General features: G+C 42.4%; 1 protein-coding gene across 2 annotated transcripts in view; it reads left to right on the top strand.

Annotated features, from left to right (window-relative positions):
* The first annotated feature begins 3,996 nt into the window (after positions 1-3,996).
* LOC8026178 (transcription factor CP2-like protein 1) overlaps positions 3,997-15,318 on the top strand; it is a 66,881-nt gene continuing 55,559 nt past the window's right edge. For both annotated transcript variants that reach the window (XM_029980652.4, XM_029980651.4), the window contains exons 1-4: positions 3,997-4,388; positions 4,999-5,049; positions 12,520-12,662; positions 14,936-15,037. In XM_029980652.4, coding sequence (XP_029836512.2) covers positions 12,547-12,662; positions 14,936-15,037 — 218 coding nt within the window. In that variant the 5' untranslated portion in view covers positions 3,997-4,388; positions 4,999-5,049; positions 12,520-12,546. The remainder of the gene's footprint in view (positions 4,389-4,998; positions 5,050-12,519; positions 12,663-14,935; positions 15,038-15,318) is intronic.

Below are 15,318 nucleotides of genomic sequence, written 5' to 3'. Positions count from 1 at the left end.
TACTGGCAGTGTGACCACGGCTTCTGCGCGTTACGAGAAGTGCACGTCTTTTGTTTCATGTGTCCAGGCCAAACCTCAGCCGGAAAAGGTGCCGCGTTGTCAAGACAGCGTCACTGTCGTCGATGTCTAGTCCTATACAAAGGGCAGGCAGACAGAGAATCGTGGCTGCTGCAGCGACGTATATATATACTGATGGGTCTTTGGACGAGAAATGGGTGGAAACCTCCTCCATCATTGTTTTGGATTCTGATTTAATTTCATTATTACTTTTTTTTTTGTGTATGTGTGGATGAAAGTTGCGGTTGCGATTGCGCTCAATTTTGTGAGGTGGTTAGAAATAATTATTTAAATGTGGAGCCTACTCAAAATAGATTCTTTATTAAAAGCCGAACGAACCTGATTAACCGCAGATATACCATTGTCCTCGTGAAGTTATTGTGCCGTCAGTGGAAGCGTTATTCAGCTCCCGAGTCAACAAAGAGTGAAAATTCTACTCTTAGATAAGACGTCTACATTAAGTTTCGCCACGACCTGGCAAACGGCGAAAGCCTCAACTTGCGTGAGCCAATCAGAACGTTTAAGTGAAGCACGTGACCAGTTACAACCGGCGGGCGCTCTGCTTGCAGAGAGACGTCACGTGCAATCACTCCATCGCTCCGAATGGTTCTAGCAGGTCGTAGCGTTTACCCTTTGCCAAGTCACTCTGAAACAAAGTTTAGAGGCTGTGTCGTTCTGAGGGCGTGTTATGGTATTCGCACCGCTATACGCATTGGGAAAAATGGCAGACTTTCGTCGGAAACGCTATCGATAGCGATTTGTTTTTGGTAGCAATTCGTTTTTTTTTTTTCTTGGTTGCAGTTGCATCTAAAGCAATTGGAGAGAAAGAAACATTCGTAAATAATTTATATTAAAAAAAATTACCGGGCCTTTTTTTTTATGGCGAACGCGTAACGTTTATTCAAATATTTAGTACACTCTATTAAAAAAAAGGTGTCTAGGAGAATAGATAAAAAATTCGATAAAGTCGTCTGACGAGTCCGGATACCCCTTTCCAATACAGCAGTAAAACAAAAACATGGAGAAAAAGATTAAGCCTATCTAGATCAGAACGCCAGCAGACAGAAGAATCACTCGCACATGCTGCCTAAGAAGAAAAAAAATAAATAAAAATAAACAAAAACAACTAAGCAGAGAACATTAAAATATGTTTGTGGAAACTTATAAACCGCAAACGACTTAATTTTCACGTGTACCTAATTTTCGCCCATTTCGCGAATCCCCTACTATTCACGAAAAATAGGTCCCGCGAACGATTCCGGTAAAATGTGAACACATTGGGATCTATATTGAGTTCCCACGGCGTCGCAAAACTTAAAAGCCGCGAATTATTCCAAAACTTCAGCTGGGACCTAAATCGCGAATTATTGAGCCCGCGAAAAATAAGTCGTTCACAGTATATATAGACGGTTTAAAAAATTGTAGCTAATAATTGTGGTCAATATTTTGGAGGGGTTGTTCAGTAGTTGTGAAATCTGATATGGGTCGTCTTTTGCGTATGATGGAATGCATGTTGATGCTGTGTTGGTGCAATTTTCATGTAAGTATACTGACGATATGCATTTATTTTGTGGAACAAGTTAATTGCCAATTCATGAGTGAATTATTGTTTTGCTCTAAGAATGGAGTTTTAGTGTTCTAACCAAAACAGCCAACAGGGGCTCAAAAAAAAAAAAAAAATATCGCAGTATTTTCTGAAATAAAGCCAAAACGACACCTGGGAGACTTCATTGTTTTCGAGCGTTTTTGAGCGTTTTTGTGAACCCTACATCTGTACAAAAAACAACTTTCTTTCAAGTATTATTTTTTTTAGCTTATCCGCATCTTTTCTTATTTGCCGTGCGTGTCTGAATAAATAAAGAAATAAACAAAACAATGGGTGAACACACTTTAAAAGAACCACTAAAGTCGAGTTGTTTGACGATGCTTTTCTTATTTTTTCACGAAAGTGATTTCTGTTTCTTTTTTTTCTTTCCTGTGAAATGTTGACGCCTGCCGAATGTTTATTTTGCAGTAAGGTAGAAAACCGATATTTATACTTTATCTTCTTCGACAATAATTCACAGTCAACAGTTCATTCAATTTTACAACGGTGTCGTTACACAATGGCGGAAGCGATTGTCTCTTCAAACTTCGTTTGACTTTATGGTCGCCACGTAAGCTATCAGTGACTTACACTGCATTAAACGAAATAAAGAAGAAAAAAAAATACGTTTAAGAGACTGATTTGTCGAAGCACGCCAAATCATTTCCGGCGCATCATGGTGACGACAGACGACGACAGGTCATGATGACGACAGCTGTCCTTGGTGTTGCTGCGAGCATTCCGACCGAGGAACGCGGAGTGCGATCGCCCACTCCCTCGTCTAGAGATAGTGAGGTCGTTCACTCCTGGTACCATAGCCGCAGATGTGTTATTAAAGATGGCACCGCCAAGGCGTGTTCGTGGCGCATCACTTTGCGCGAAAGTCGCATCGTATTAACGACGTGTTCAAATAAGCAGTGCGGCCGGCGGATTAAAGGTAAGATGACATTGCGGTTACGCTAAAGAAAACATTTGCGCTGCGTAGGAACCAGCGAACTGCGGAGCAAACTGACGGTGGTAAGTTAAAAAACCGAGCCAATCTCTCCAATTTATCTCTCCCTCTCATTCTCCCCTCTCTCTCTCTCTCCTCTCCCAATTCTTGAAGAAAAAAAAAACACTTATTGTTCATTTGAATATTAGTTTGTATGACTGCACTAGCTGCAAAAACAAAAAAAAAAAACAAAAAAAACCAGTCGTTTTAGAATATGGTTTTTGCAGTTTGCAGCGCGAGCTTTCGCTAAACGAACACCGACCTGGTGTGCCGATCCGCCCCACCTGCACTAGTACATAAAATAGTACATAAAATAGTATATAAAACAAAGAAAAAAAACTCAAGAGAAGGGCAGAAAGAAAAAATGCGTGTGTGTGTGTGTGGGGGGGGGGGGGTGGGGGGGGGGAGCTATCTGGGGAGGTCGAGATTAAACACATAGAAAAGTTTTTGAATGCAAGTATGGACAAGGGACAAACAAGGAGAAACACGAATGTCGTGTTTCTCCTTGTTTGTTTTTTGTCCATACCTGTGTTAAGAAACCTTTCACTGTGTTCAACCAACGTGCTCTCATATTGTTTTCAAAAAAGAAAAAAAAAAGGAATTGCGTCGGATTTTAGATTTGTACACATCATTTAATACTTTACTTAACTCTGGGCATATTTCCAATTATAAAGACGCAATTAATTTTTTGTTGTGTGCCCGCAAATGAACTCGAGGTGGTCAGCCGTGTTTTCAAACGAGCCAGCAATACTGCTGCATGCTCAATGCCTTTATCTCTTGCCTCGACAAAAATTACTAGACGAATAAACTTGGAGGTCGTTTGATACCCCTGCGAAGTACGCGTTGCCTAAGAAAAAAACAAATCGCTAGAATTGATGAAAAAAAAATCTTTAAATGCCCTCCCCTCTCTTTCTCAACTTTACACACCCACACATATGCACAAAACAAAAAATAATAGAAGAAATATATTTGTTCGGCTGCCCGTCCCCGCCTGTTACATATGGCACGAAAACGCTTTTGAACGGCACTAACGGGAGTACACATATTTGATTTATCCCATTTCTGCTTCTTAGCCCAGGATACACTTTTTATCAAGGACATCACGTGTGCAGCCAGCGAAATGAACTCCAAATATACATGTAGTGATTTGGCAGGAAACTGGTTGTCCACCATACCGAAACCAAAACTAGGTCGAGAACGGGCACAAAATAAAACTATCCTTTTCGACGCTCGCAACAGTGCTCATTCCACTTATAAATATAAACCAAGATTTGTCTTCTTTACCGGAATTATAGTTACGACGTGTGACGACAGTTGCGCCGAGTCGAGTACACGGGATGAGTTCGGCGCCGTTCCGGGTTTTGTCGGTTGGAGTGTTTCTCACGTGTAGATGCTGATATTTTTGTGTACCCTTCGGACGGTTTCGTGGTTTCGTGTTGATCTGTTTGAACTCGCATCGCTGAAGGAAAGCGCCCGTTGCTTGGGCAAACTAGGGTACTAGGATTTTTCGGGGAACAACGCCCGAGTGTTTGCAGCACCGATCGCTGTTGAAGGTGCTCCGGAATAACTTGTGCGCTTCGCCTTTCTTTCCCGAGCCCGTCATGGCGGTATCAGCTGGTGCAGCACAGTCGAGCGTCCCGAGTTCCGTTGTGTGCGTTTCCCTGCGACCCAGCTAGGTCAGCGACAAGCTCCCTCTGAACTGCGGATCTAGTTGGAGAGCCGACGAACTACAGATTCACCGATGAAGCGAAGAAGGTACGTCCCATTCCTTCGGCATCACTCGAAGCTTTTTTTTTTTTTTTTTTCCTTGGCTCGTTTAGCGTTTTTGATGCGCGCTTTCTTAAATATCTTAGCAAACCAAAACCTTCGTAAATGACAATATGTATTCAAGGTTGCAAAGTAGGAGTAACTGACTCTCTTGTTGGAATTATCGCACTCGATCCGGGTTCACTTATCGACGCTTATCGTCCTTATGCCAAGGAGCAGTGCATGCATGCACTTAGTACACAAACCTCTTGCTACGGGTAGAATCAACTTTTGCTATGGATGAAACGATTTTAACGCGAGATTGGAAGTCTTACTGATAAGAGGGCTTTGATTACCGCTGCCTTTATCAATCGACACTGCGTTATGATGTCATGTTTTCTCTAATCTTCGCCTTGTAAACTGACCTTGATTTCCGTCTGAACTAGTGGGAATTGCAGAGGTGACAGTAGCAATCAGCTTGAAAGTTATTTAAATCTGGAAACCAAAATAGAAAGAAAGAACTTCTCAGGATCAGTGTAACGGCAGAGCGAATGGTGTGACCCTAATTAATGAAGGGATTTGTTTTCATTTCCTTTCATTTTATTCTCGTTTGTTTCAGGTGATATGAGGTCGACGCTGTTGTAAGGCTTCGAGGACGGCTCTAACTCGTGTAAGTTGCAACAGATCCGGCGTGACAGGTCGCTTGCTTGCACGTGTTGCTACTCGGACCGTTTGTTGCTGCATCCGCATCCTTGCGAGTAGGAGGCAGCGCGCTCTCCTTGCCGAGACGAGCTGTCTACCTCCTGCTAGACTCGAGTGGTTATTGGCTGTTGAAGACTTATCCAAACTGGTTGGTTCGTCAATGACTAGCATTGCTGTAAATTGGCTTACTCTGGGGGCATTTCTGCACAGTGCAAATAGCAAGCATTAGGAAGGATGCAGTACTTAAAGACTGACCTGTAGTTGGAATGCAAGGAGCTGCGAGGCTTGAATTTACTTTGAACCACAAGTGCTTAAGCCAAATTCGAGGGCTTTCTGTTGATGCTCTGTTGAGTCCCTGAGAATCTTACTTTTGTGTGACTGTGTTCCCCAAAGTTTTGACGAAGGGGGTTCTTCTCTCTCCTGGTGAAAGAGGGTTTTAGTTTGACGTATGTCCTGCGGAGCACGCACAGCAATGCCTCAAAAAGACTACACAAGCTCCCGCTAACAGTGTTTATACTAAACTATATTTTATTTTATATAAAAGCAGGCAACGGAATTAGTTTTTTTTACACCTACTGAAGAAGGTTTTCTAATTTGGTCTTTAACCTTTTTTTAAATTTTTTCTTTCAGCAGTAGATCTATTGAGTTTGAAAAATTGTCAAGATAATGATCAGGAATCAACAAATTGGTAACATTTGACAGGCGTGGCACACTGCATTTCATTGACCCTTGTGACGTCCATATGCTGAGAATAAAAGTGGATGTTTACCACATTCTTTTGGTATACCTTAAGCGTTCAGGTGTTTGAGACTATTAGAGTGTTTAGCATTATCGGTTCAAGGGTATGAAGCTACCAGATATGGTACTATTATAATAATTTAGTGTATCATTCTGGGGATCTGTTTGGGCATTGTGCTTGTTGAAATAATAATCGAGTTCAAGGTCAACCTGCACTTTTAGAACCCGCTAAATTTAGAAGGGAAATTGATGTCACATGATATATACACAAATTCAGTTTCCCTGCTAAATTTAGCAAGAAAATTTATTTCATATAATTTAACGACACAGGACCTACAGACCAATTAATTTCCCCCGCTAAATTTAGTGGGAAAATTGACTTCATGTGGCCTATGCAACAATTCAATTTCTGTGCTAGATTTGACGGGAAAATTGATTTCACGTGACCTATACACCAATTCAGTTTCCCCACTTAATTTGATGGGAAATTTGATGTACCGGGCGATTCAAGGAGACGGCAGGCTCTTTAAATCGACCGCAAAATTCGGTTTCCTAACCTTTCGCGCTGCGACTTTGTGCAGCGTCGCCCACAGATGGTGCTTTTTTTTTTGCAAAATTTGCAAAGACCGAACTTACCTGAGGAAAAAGTAAAGAAAGAAAAAGGCTTAGCTCCTATGGAAACGCAGCGACGCCACCGGTCTGCAAACAACACGGCGCCGTTTCGGACGGGAGACAAGAGATGGCGCAACGAACGCCGCCAACGAACGAGCATACGGCGCCGAGAGCCAGCATCTTTAGTAGACAATTTTTTCGACTCAAGAGTGGCGCGCGTTCGGCAGGCGGCGACAGTCGCAGAAACAGAAACAGGCGCAATATCAACAAGGAACTGCAGTTCCTTGTCTGCCAATGACGCCGGCTCTCGGTGTCGTCTGCTCGTTCGTTGGCGGCAGTTGACGTTGCGACCGCTTGCGCCATCTCTGGTCTCCAGTGCTAAACGGCGCCGTGTTGTTTGAAGACTGGTGGCGTCGCTGCGTTTCCATAGGAGCTAAGCCTTTTTCTTTCTTTACTTTTTCCTAAGGTAAGTTCGGTCTTTGCAAATTTTACAAAAAATGCACCATCTGTGGGCAACGCTGCATAAAGTCGTAGCGCGATAGGTTAAGAAACCGAATTTTCCGGTCGATTTGAAGAGCCTGCCGTCTCCTTGAATCACCCGGTAATATGCCCTGATGTCACGTGAGCTATAGACCCTTCCTCCTTCCGTCGTGTGGGTGCTGCCATCTTGGAATCACATGACGAGGCTGCCATAAGGTGGCTTCAACTCATTGCTCTGCTCTGCCCTTCACGCCTTGGTGATTGGGTTGTATTTATGTTTTTCGTTGCATTTCATCACGATTGCTCTGTAAAGCGCCTTGTTTTGTAAAGTGTCATTCAATACTTACCTTTACTACCTAATTCCATGTCATCGTAAGGTGCACAACTCCTGCACTTGGTTTTATAACACGTTTTCACTATTGTCATCGGCGTACCAGATACGTGTGGGGAGGCTAGAGGAGGCACAGGAATCAGCCTTAGCACTGGCAAACATTGAGTATGTAGATGACTCTAATGCAGAATTTCTTTGGTGGATTTGGTGCAGTTTTAGAGCACTTTTTTGTTGGCATCTTGAATGTGAAAGCGCATGCTCACATCTACCCCTCTAAGGTGCGAGCATGGAGCACTTTGGATTGCTCGATATCCACCAAGGTCTTGGTGATAGTGGCAGAACATTTGCAATAAGAAGTGCAAGGTAAATTTATGACCGCACAGTTACGATCTTGATATGCAACCAATAGAGTCAACGTAAGGAGCCACTATGTATGTTCCCCGAAAGCATTGTGCTCTGCCTTCATAACAAATCAAAAACAGTTGCTCTTGATTATACTATGGGGAAATTGTTTTGCGGTTTAAACGTTTGGTTGAGTGATTTATTTATGAATGTAACTAAACTTTATATTGTGCTCGGTCCCAAGCCTGCAGTTACTCAAGTGCTTTAATTATTTTCTGGAAATATCTAATTTAATTAATTTATTGAAACACAAAAACTAACGGCTCTTCAAGTGAAAATTGCGTTCCAGACAGCTTGTGAGCCCTTTGGATTATGCAATATGTGACGCCAAAAAGTAACTGTCTGCATAGAAATCACCCAAGTGCAGCGTTGTTAATGTCGGATTTTCTTTCAGGGGCTGGCGATGCCGCTGAAAGTAAAAAATGCATCTGTTCAATCAAATTAAAAAAATTTCCGCACAGATTCATGAAGTGGTGCCTGGCATTTGACTTCAGTGAAACTTATTGGAAGTAATTTCTCTTAAACCTTTGAATTTCTTTTTACAAATTTTACGGAAAACAGATGTCAGACTTCACTTGACGGGTCTGCCACTTACCTGATATTCTGAATATGTTGTGAGGGAACGGCCATATAACAAATAGTTCACCTCCTAAGGTCAATGTTTTGAAATTCTGAAAACAGAACCGATACTTGAAAACATTTCCTACTCGGCCTAGGATGAACCGTCATAACATCTCAAACCCTTATATTCTTAAAAAAAAAAAAAAAACACTTTGGAAAAGAATGAATTAAGGAGAGACATCGCTTTTTCCTCTTTGCATTCTATGCGTCATTACAGAGGGTTTTCCAGTCGGCGATGTTCAGAAAAAGTTTGTGTTTGCAAAAATTAAACATTGAGCACTAAACTTACAAGTTTGTCTACTCTCCGCAATTCAGTTGTTGACTTGTTCGTTTACCATGCATTCAAAGACTAGTCTCTTTATTAGTTTATTTGTAAGAAAAGTATTGTTCTGGGTACAGCTCCAGACAGTGGTATAGCCTCTTCTGCATCAGTTCAGTCATTTTGACACTGAACCTGGCTGAAGGCTGAACATGACCATATGGAAGCTCTTAGTAAAAATGCCCCCAAGTTAGGCTGGAAATCATTTCAGTTTCTGATGTGGCCATAACACAAGAAACACATTTGCGTCGCAAAATTAAGCGAAAACCACATAACACACCAGCACAACTGCACACCGAGACTAACCAAGTTGAAGCTATCTAATGACGGCGACTGCATCAGCACTTTCTATCTGCCGGTCAGGTCAGGTCAGACGGAAAAATCGATACACCCAGTTTAGTTTGGGAAAATGTGCTTCACGTGACCTGTACCCCAATTCAGTTTCCCCATTAAATGTGGCGGGAGAGTGACGTCACATGGCCTGATGTCAGATGACTTATACAACAGTTCAGTTTCCTCGTTAAATTTAGTGGGAAAATTGACGTCACCCGGTCTATATTTTAAATATATATACTGATGCCACATGACCCATACTATACAAGACTGTATATAGGCTTCTAAACAAATTAAAACAATTGCTTCTTCAATACCGCCTTTGATGCACTATTGGTGCTTGAAAGTAAAAGTTGCTGCCAATATTTTACACTCAAGTTCTTCTTTTGCCAACTTTATTTATGACCTCCAGCCCAGTAAACTAGAGCATGGTGATGTCTTTTAATTTTTCTCAAACTTTGCTTTTGTGCCTGTTAGTGATGATATTGTCTCTTGATGCTCATACGACAGAGGATCTTTCCTTCTTCCTTTGACCAATACAAAGCCAGATAGGGAAGGATTGTCAGCAACTCTGAAAAATATAATCCAGGCTTTCCTTTGTCGTTTAGAAATTATATCAGACGTAAATAAGTTGGCCAGGTCAAAATTTACTTGTTGCATTGTATTCGCAACTTTCACGACCTATAGGGCGTGCACTGGTGCCTATCAAAATGGCTGTCATCTGGATGATTATTGTAGAACAGCAGTACGAGGCTGGGTCTGCGATGCATGAGTAATTCTAGTTTTGCTATTTGCAACTCCAGCCCGCCGCTCGCCCTCTGGCGGACGAATGGAGAACCAGAGGAGCGGGGACGGCAGCTGTGGCGGCAGCGCGGAAACGGTAGCAGAGACTGTCGGCCTTGATGCGTGAAGCCGTTTTAATGAAAAGAATGAGTGCGTTAAAATAGGAATTTTTGTGCTCCGCCTTGTGACAGCATTGCACGAAGGACCGGGATGTCTTACTTTTCGTATATCGCGTACGCTGCGGATTTCTGGTCTTGTGCATGGCCGCCAGCTCAGTCTGTGCTGAACGTGACGGCGGAAAACCCTCCCGCTAATAATGTTAAGTTCTATAGTACGGTCTACGAAAAGTCTACTCTTCGCCATAAGCAGGAGAAAACTCATTGCTGAACGGTATGTCGAGCAATACACATCGGGAATAGATTCGCGTTTTAAGGCCGTTACAAGGAGCATGACCATTTATTCCATGCACTTCAAAAAGGACAGAATTCCCGTACCTACTTTCAGGTAATTACAAAGCAAATAAAGAAATGCTCGAAGCATTTTAAGCGCATCTGTGTTAGCCAGCCGTTCGTGACGAGAGCTTAGAACAGGCAGTTCTGGAGAAAGGGACCGCAACGTTGCAAATAACATGGTACAGAAAATGTATGGCATATTAAAATATTTTTCCTAAAGCAATAAATAAAAACCTCTAATCACGTCGATTATGTTAATGGGCAGTTTTAGCATAGCATACGACACCCCTAAACTTCAGTTGGACATGCAGCGCACTGGTGTTTAACCGACGCTACCAACTTTCACGAGTGGCTTGATAGCCGAGTTGTACAACTTATTAAAATAGCTTAAGTATATGTAAATGACAGTAAAAAAAAAAAAAAGTAACCATGTATTGTTTTTTGCCCTACTGCAAAACCTCAGTGTTCTTTTTTTTTTTTTTTTTTTCTGTATTTTTTTATGTATACTTTAGCTCTTTAATATCTTATATTGCACCGTCATCAAGCCTCTCGTAAAAGTTGGGGCCGTCAGTTTGTTGTCATTGCGCTACATGGCGAATTGAAGTTTTGGGGTGTCGTATATAGGACAAGGGGTGTAAGGACTACAACCTTTTTTTTTTTAGAGTGAGGAGCATGGCAACACTCCTGGCGCACGCTGAAAATTGTGTTATAAAGGCGCAGTGCGAGCTTCCGGTTGTATTGCTACACCGCACGGTAACCTGCGGTAACTAACTTTCTATCAATAACCATAGAGCGGTTTGATCACGTGTTGCAATACGCTAAAACCGAGACGGTGAGCAGCGAGTTGTGAGCCTATGACACGAAGACACCAATACTGTGAACGCTGCCCTTCCGAAGCTTGACGGTCGCCGTTCACGGCTCCCTTTTTAGAGCACTAATGGCCAGGCAAAGCGCAAACACAATATCTTTATCGCCCTCAAAAATATTCTGCCACAAACAGTGGCGTGTCCGGTGCCTAAAATGCGCTTGCCCACCACAAAGGTTCGCAAGTTGTGGTTTCTGCAACTTTTATATATCAGCATGCTCGTTTTCTAACGTGTATCAACATCTCCGTCACCTGTAATATGATCCCTCCCTAACCGCTTCGCATTTGTAGACAAGTAAATCATTTTTGGTGTGCTGACCTGCACAAATAAGGTTTTGGGAATTTACACGCAAACTAGCAGAGAGCATCTGCCATGCCTTAGCATAAGATTGGGGATTTATTGAAATGGCAGTAATGCTATCACTGCCATTTATTGCAAATGGCTGTGATGCTATCACAAGAGAAATTGTTTAACAAGAAGCAAGCTGCTTCGTTTTAGATAAGTTCTAATTTTGAGTTGAAGCAATTTTGATATAGGTTCGGAGCTTCTGACAATTGTTATGGTAATTTGAATATGTGATTTTTTTTTTTCTATCCTAGCATTTTAGGAAAGATTGTGCATTTTCCTCGGGTTGTGGGTTGAGATTCTTAAATAACGTTATGGCCAAGGCATTCATACTGTTTGCATGTTACATTTGTTCAATTTTGTTCCGATTATCTCCAGTTTCAGGAGCAGGTATATCTGTGCGTTGAGTATTTGACCTCTGAGAAGAAAGGGCATAAAGAACAAACTAATCCCTGAATGAATTGAAGAATTATTACTTTAAATAGTCTTAAAACTCCTGACACAATGGGAAAAGCCAAAGGATGGATGTGTTCATGGCATGCCACATTGTCTGTTAAACTTAGCTAGGGTAGAAAACAGCAGGGTTACACTAGAGAAGAGCCCTTTTATAATACACTTGCAATCATTTCAAAGGATGGTCCTGGGAAATTTTTGGCATATATTAAGTGAATAAGAGAAAGCACGCTTAAAATATATTGATAGATGATGCTCTCGTTCGTAGTCCAAGGTCAGTTGGTAAATTTTTAAAATATTTTCTCGCTACAACTTTTTTCTGATGTTGATTAACATGAAGATTTCCGTTTAAATTGATATATTTTATTTTTGTTTGAATATAGAGATAAACATATATTTGTCCGTTCACTGGAATTATGGCAGCAGCTGTATAATTGTCAAATTGTACCATTCATATTACTGACCTTCAAGATGTAGTGCTTGAAATGTTTGTATTTGCGGTATGTTACATATTGTGCTTCCCCGAGCTCCCGTAATTTTGTTTTGAAGAGTTTGGCGTGCCTTCGTGCGGTCTGCTGCTCACGTGTGATGTTGGTCTGTTGCCTTCCCACTGTTATTGGCTCCACCTGTACAGCACGCTCTTCCCTTTTCTGTGCTTTCCCCCGACACTCGTGTGTTTCCCTCCTTGCCGGGGACATTCCAGCCAGGGCAGGCCCCATCGAGCTTTGGAATGACCTCTGTCAGCCACTGGCAGATTGACGACATTGACGATGCTCTGGCTGCGGACTTCGACGGCAGCCTCTCTGGCCTGGGCATGGAGCTGGGTACAGCGTCGTTCAACATGAGGTATGCCTGGGGGCCCAGCCCTTTATTTCTTGCTCTGCGTCTGACGGCTCCTTCCACAGACACGAGGAACTTTTACTCCAGTCGTGTTTTCGTAGAAAGCAGGCTTGCCCTTATAAGAATGTAGAGGACGTCCAAAACTGCAACCGTGTATGTGGCTTCACATGGTGTAGTTCAAGCTTAAAACCTTGCTGGATGTCATGTCGATGAACTTTTGCCCTATGTACTTCTATGTACAAAGGCAGTGCTTCCCGGCTCGCTCGAGTTCTCTTTTGAGTCGTGATCAACTGCACCGGCCAGAGTAGCCAGAAATGTAAAAGAGCGTCAGCTGGTGCTCGACTTTTGTTCTTGCCGGTCTTTATTCAGACCTAAGATGAGAGGGCGATTGAGAAGCGAACCCCACTGCGGCCACGATGGCTCCAGGAAAAATGCCGCCGGAGCAACTTCGAAAGAAAAGATGAATAAGTGGTGGATTTATGTGGCCCAATTGTGTCCCCAATCCCACTTTCTGAGTTGTGTCATCGACAGAGTGGGTTGCCATGCTTGTGCGTTTCACCAACATCAGAAATGATGTCGGTATTTAATTGTCTGCATGCAAACTAATGTAGAAAAGGGTGAATGTCGTTTGCCAGCATGGCATACCACAGTTTACCGGACGTGAAAGGCCATTTCGTGAAACAGCCTTGCAAGTTCGTCATATTTCATGTCTTCCACTGACATAGTGCAGGCCTGCCATCAGCTACAGCTTGTTTCACTTGGTGTTCAAGTTTAATTGCTCTCAAGAACATCCAAATGATGTATTACATGAAAAATTAAAAATTATTATTCAATTCTGTTCATTAAATGTTTGGATAGCAGCCTTATGTAGGCAGTTCACAGTTAGCATGTAAGAAATGAGAGGCGTGGTAGCACAAGTGATCACGTTCCCGAAAAAATTTTGCACTTCGAACGAAATAAAAGTGGGTCATTAACAGTTACGATGGTGTCGGGGAGTGCTTGTGGGTTTGCACCCAGGAAAGCGGAGAAAATTTATGTTGCTTAGTTCGTGATATTAATAGTTCAACTTCGCATACATGATCACACTTCACGTGTGCATGTACACAATGTACACGATCATGTACACGAGTACATGATCACTTCACGTGGAAGCTACAAGCACGAGCATGTTGCCCCAAGCGATGCTTGCACTGCACGAGTGCATGGCACACGCACAAGCATTTATGCTGGCAGCCCAAAGCTCGCTTGTGTGCTTCTGCTATGTTCGCACTTACAACAAAATGGAGTTTAGACACCACAGAGGTTAGAGTAAAAAGTTTGGTGCACATATACTCTCTTGAAAAAAGAAAACTTATAACGAAAGAATGTCATGTTGGGATTGAGAGAGGAAAAGGAAATATTGCAGTTTCAGGATGCAAAGCAACTGAGGCTATGAGTGGTGTTCCATAAAGTTTGGGGAAGGATCACCTGGGGTTTGAACCCTCTTTATTTCCTTATGGCTGAAATGGAGCCTCCATGCTGTGGAGGCAGTCACTTGATAGAGGTGATCATGAAAATAAGTATACAATAGGAATTAATCAAGTTCAAAGTGTCGTGTAATGGCAACAAACTATGTGCCTTCAATTAAAAGAAAAGGAGCAAATGAGCGATTAAAATTATTGGTGTGGAGAACAAATCCTAAGAGTGAACAAAGAAGATACAGAAAGAAATCCTTACTTAAAGGGAAGCTGAAACAGTTCCTCCAAAAAATGTGATGGAGGTTGATTTTAGTGTAGTTTTATCCTGTGAATCTGAATATCGCATTCGTTTTTCCCGAAAGTTTACCTAAACGTGAGAAATCACGGAAAATCTCCGACAAGTCGTGACGTCATAAGAGGATCTTTCAACCGCCAAGCGCGTGTTGCTCGAGGGCCAAGCGTGCAATCGCAAGCTTGATAGGTATATTCCCCCGCACTGGCACCAGCCGTGACGTCTTTTTCTGCCCTTTTTAAAAATAGCAAGAGTGCATGTGCATAGCTTTGATAGCCACTGAAGATGAATGAGAGCGGAGATACCGAAAATACCTTTTGTGACATCACGCTTTGGGAAGGAGGGCCTTCAACGGTACTTTGAAAATAATTTCCTGCAGCCACCTTGTACCAAATTAAAACATTTCGATATTCAAGATCCTGGAGGTCAGGTGAACACTACTTAAGTGTATTTTCTCTAATAAAAAACCACTTCAGCTTCCCTATAATGAGATTGCTTCCACCAACCTAAAAACTCCTTGGTCCTTGCAGTGATGCCTTGCTGGCCCTACCCAGCCTGTCAGCGGTCAAACAAGAGATGCCTCGAGAGAATGGCTATGTTCTGCCAGACTCGCTCAAAGTTGCTGCTGTGAGGTGAGAGATGAATTCAAAATGGCAGTAGATTTTAGCATTTCCCAGAGACTATCTCCTGATGCTTCACGTCATGTGAAAGGTGATCATATGGGAGAAAGTGCAGAATCTTGAAATAGAGCCCCATTGACTCTCCATTTATAGTGTCTCCAGATCTGCTTACCAAGAGGTGCTGTCACATGTCACTGCATCTCACTCCTGCTTTTGGTCATACATTTATTGGCAGGTTATTTTCTCGCTCTGGGCCTCCTAGGTGTTGACTTTTTTTTTATGTTGTAGTAGCA

The sequence above is a fragment of the Ixodes scapularis genome, unplaced genomic scaffold, assembly GCF_016920785.2.
Source record: "Ixodes scapularis isolate PalLabHiFi unplaced genomic scaffold, ASM1692078v2 PGA_scaffold0__279_contigs__length_252992795, whole genome shotgun sequence".
Lineage (NCBI taxonomy): Eukaryota > Metazoa > Arthropoda > Arachnida > Ixodida > Ixodidae > Ixodes > Ixodes scapularis.
This window is presented reverse-complemented; position numbering and strand designations above follow the sequence as displayed.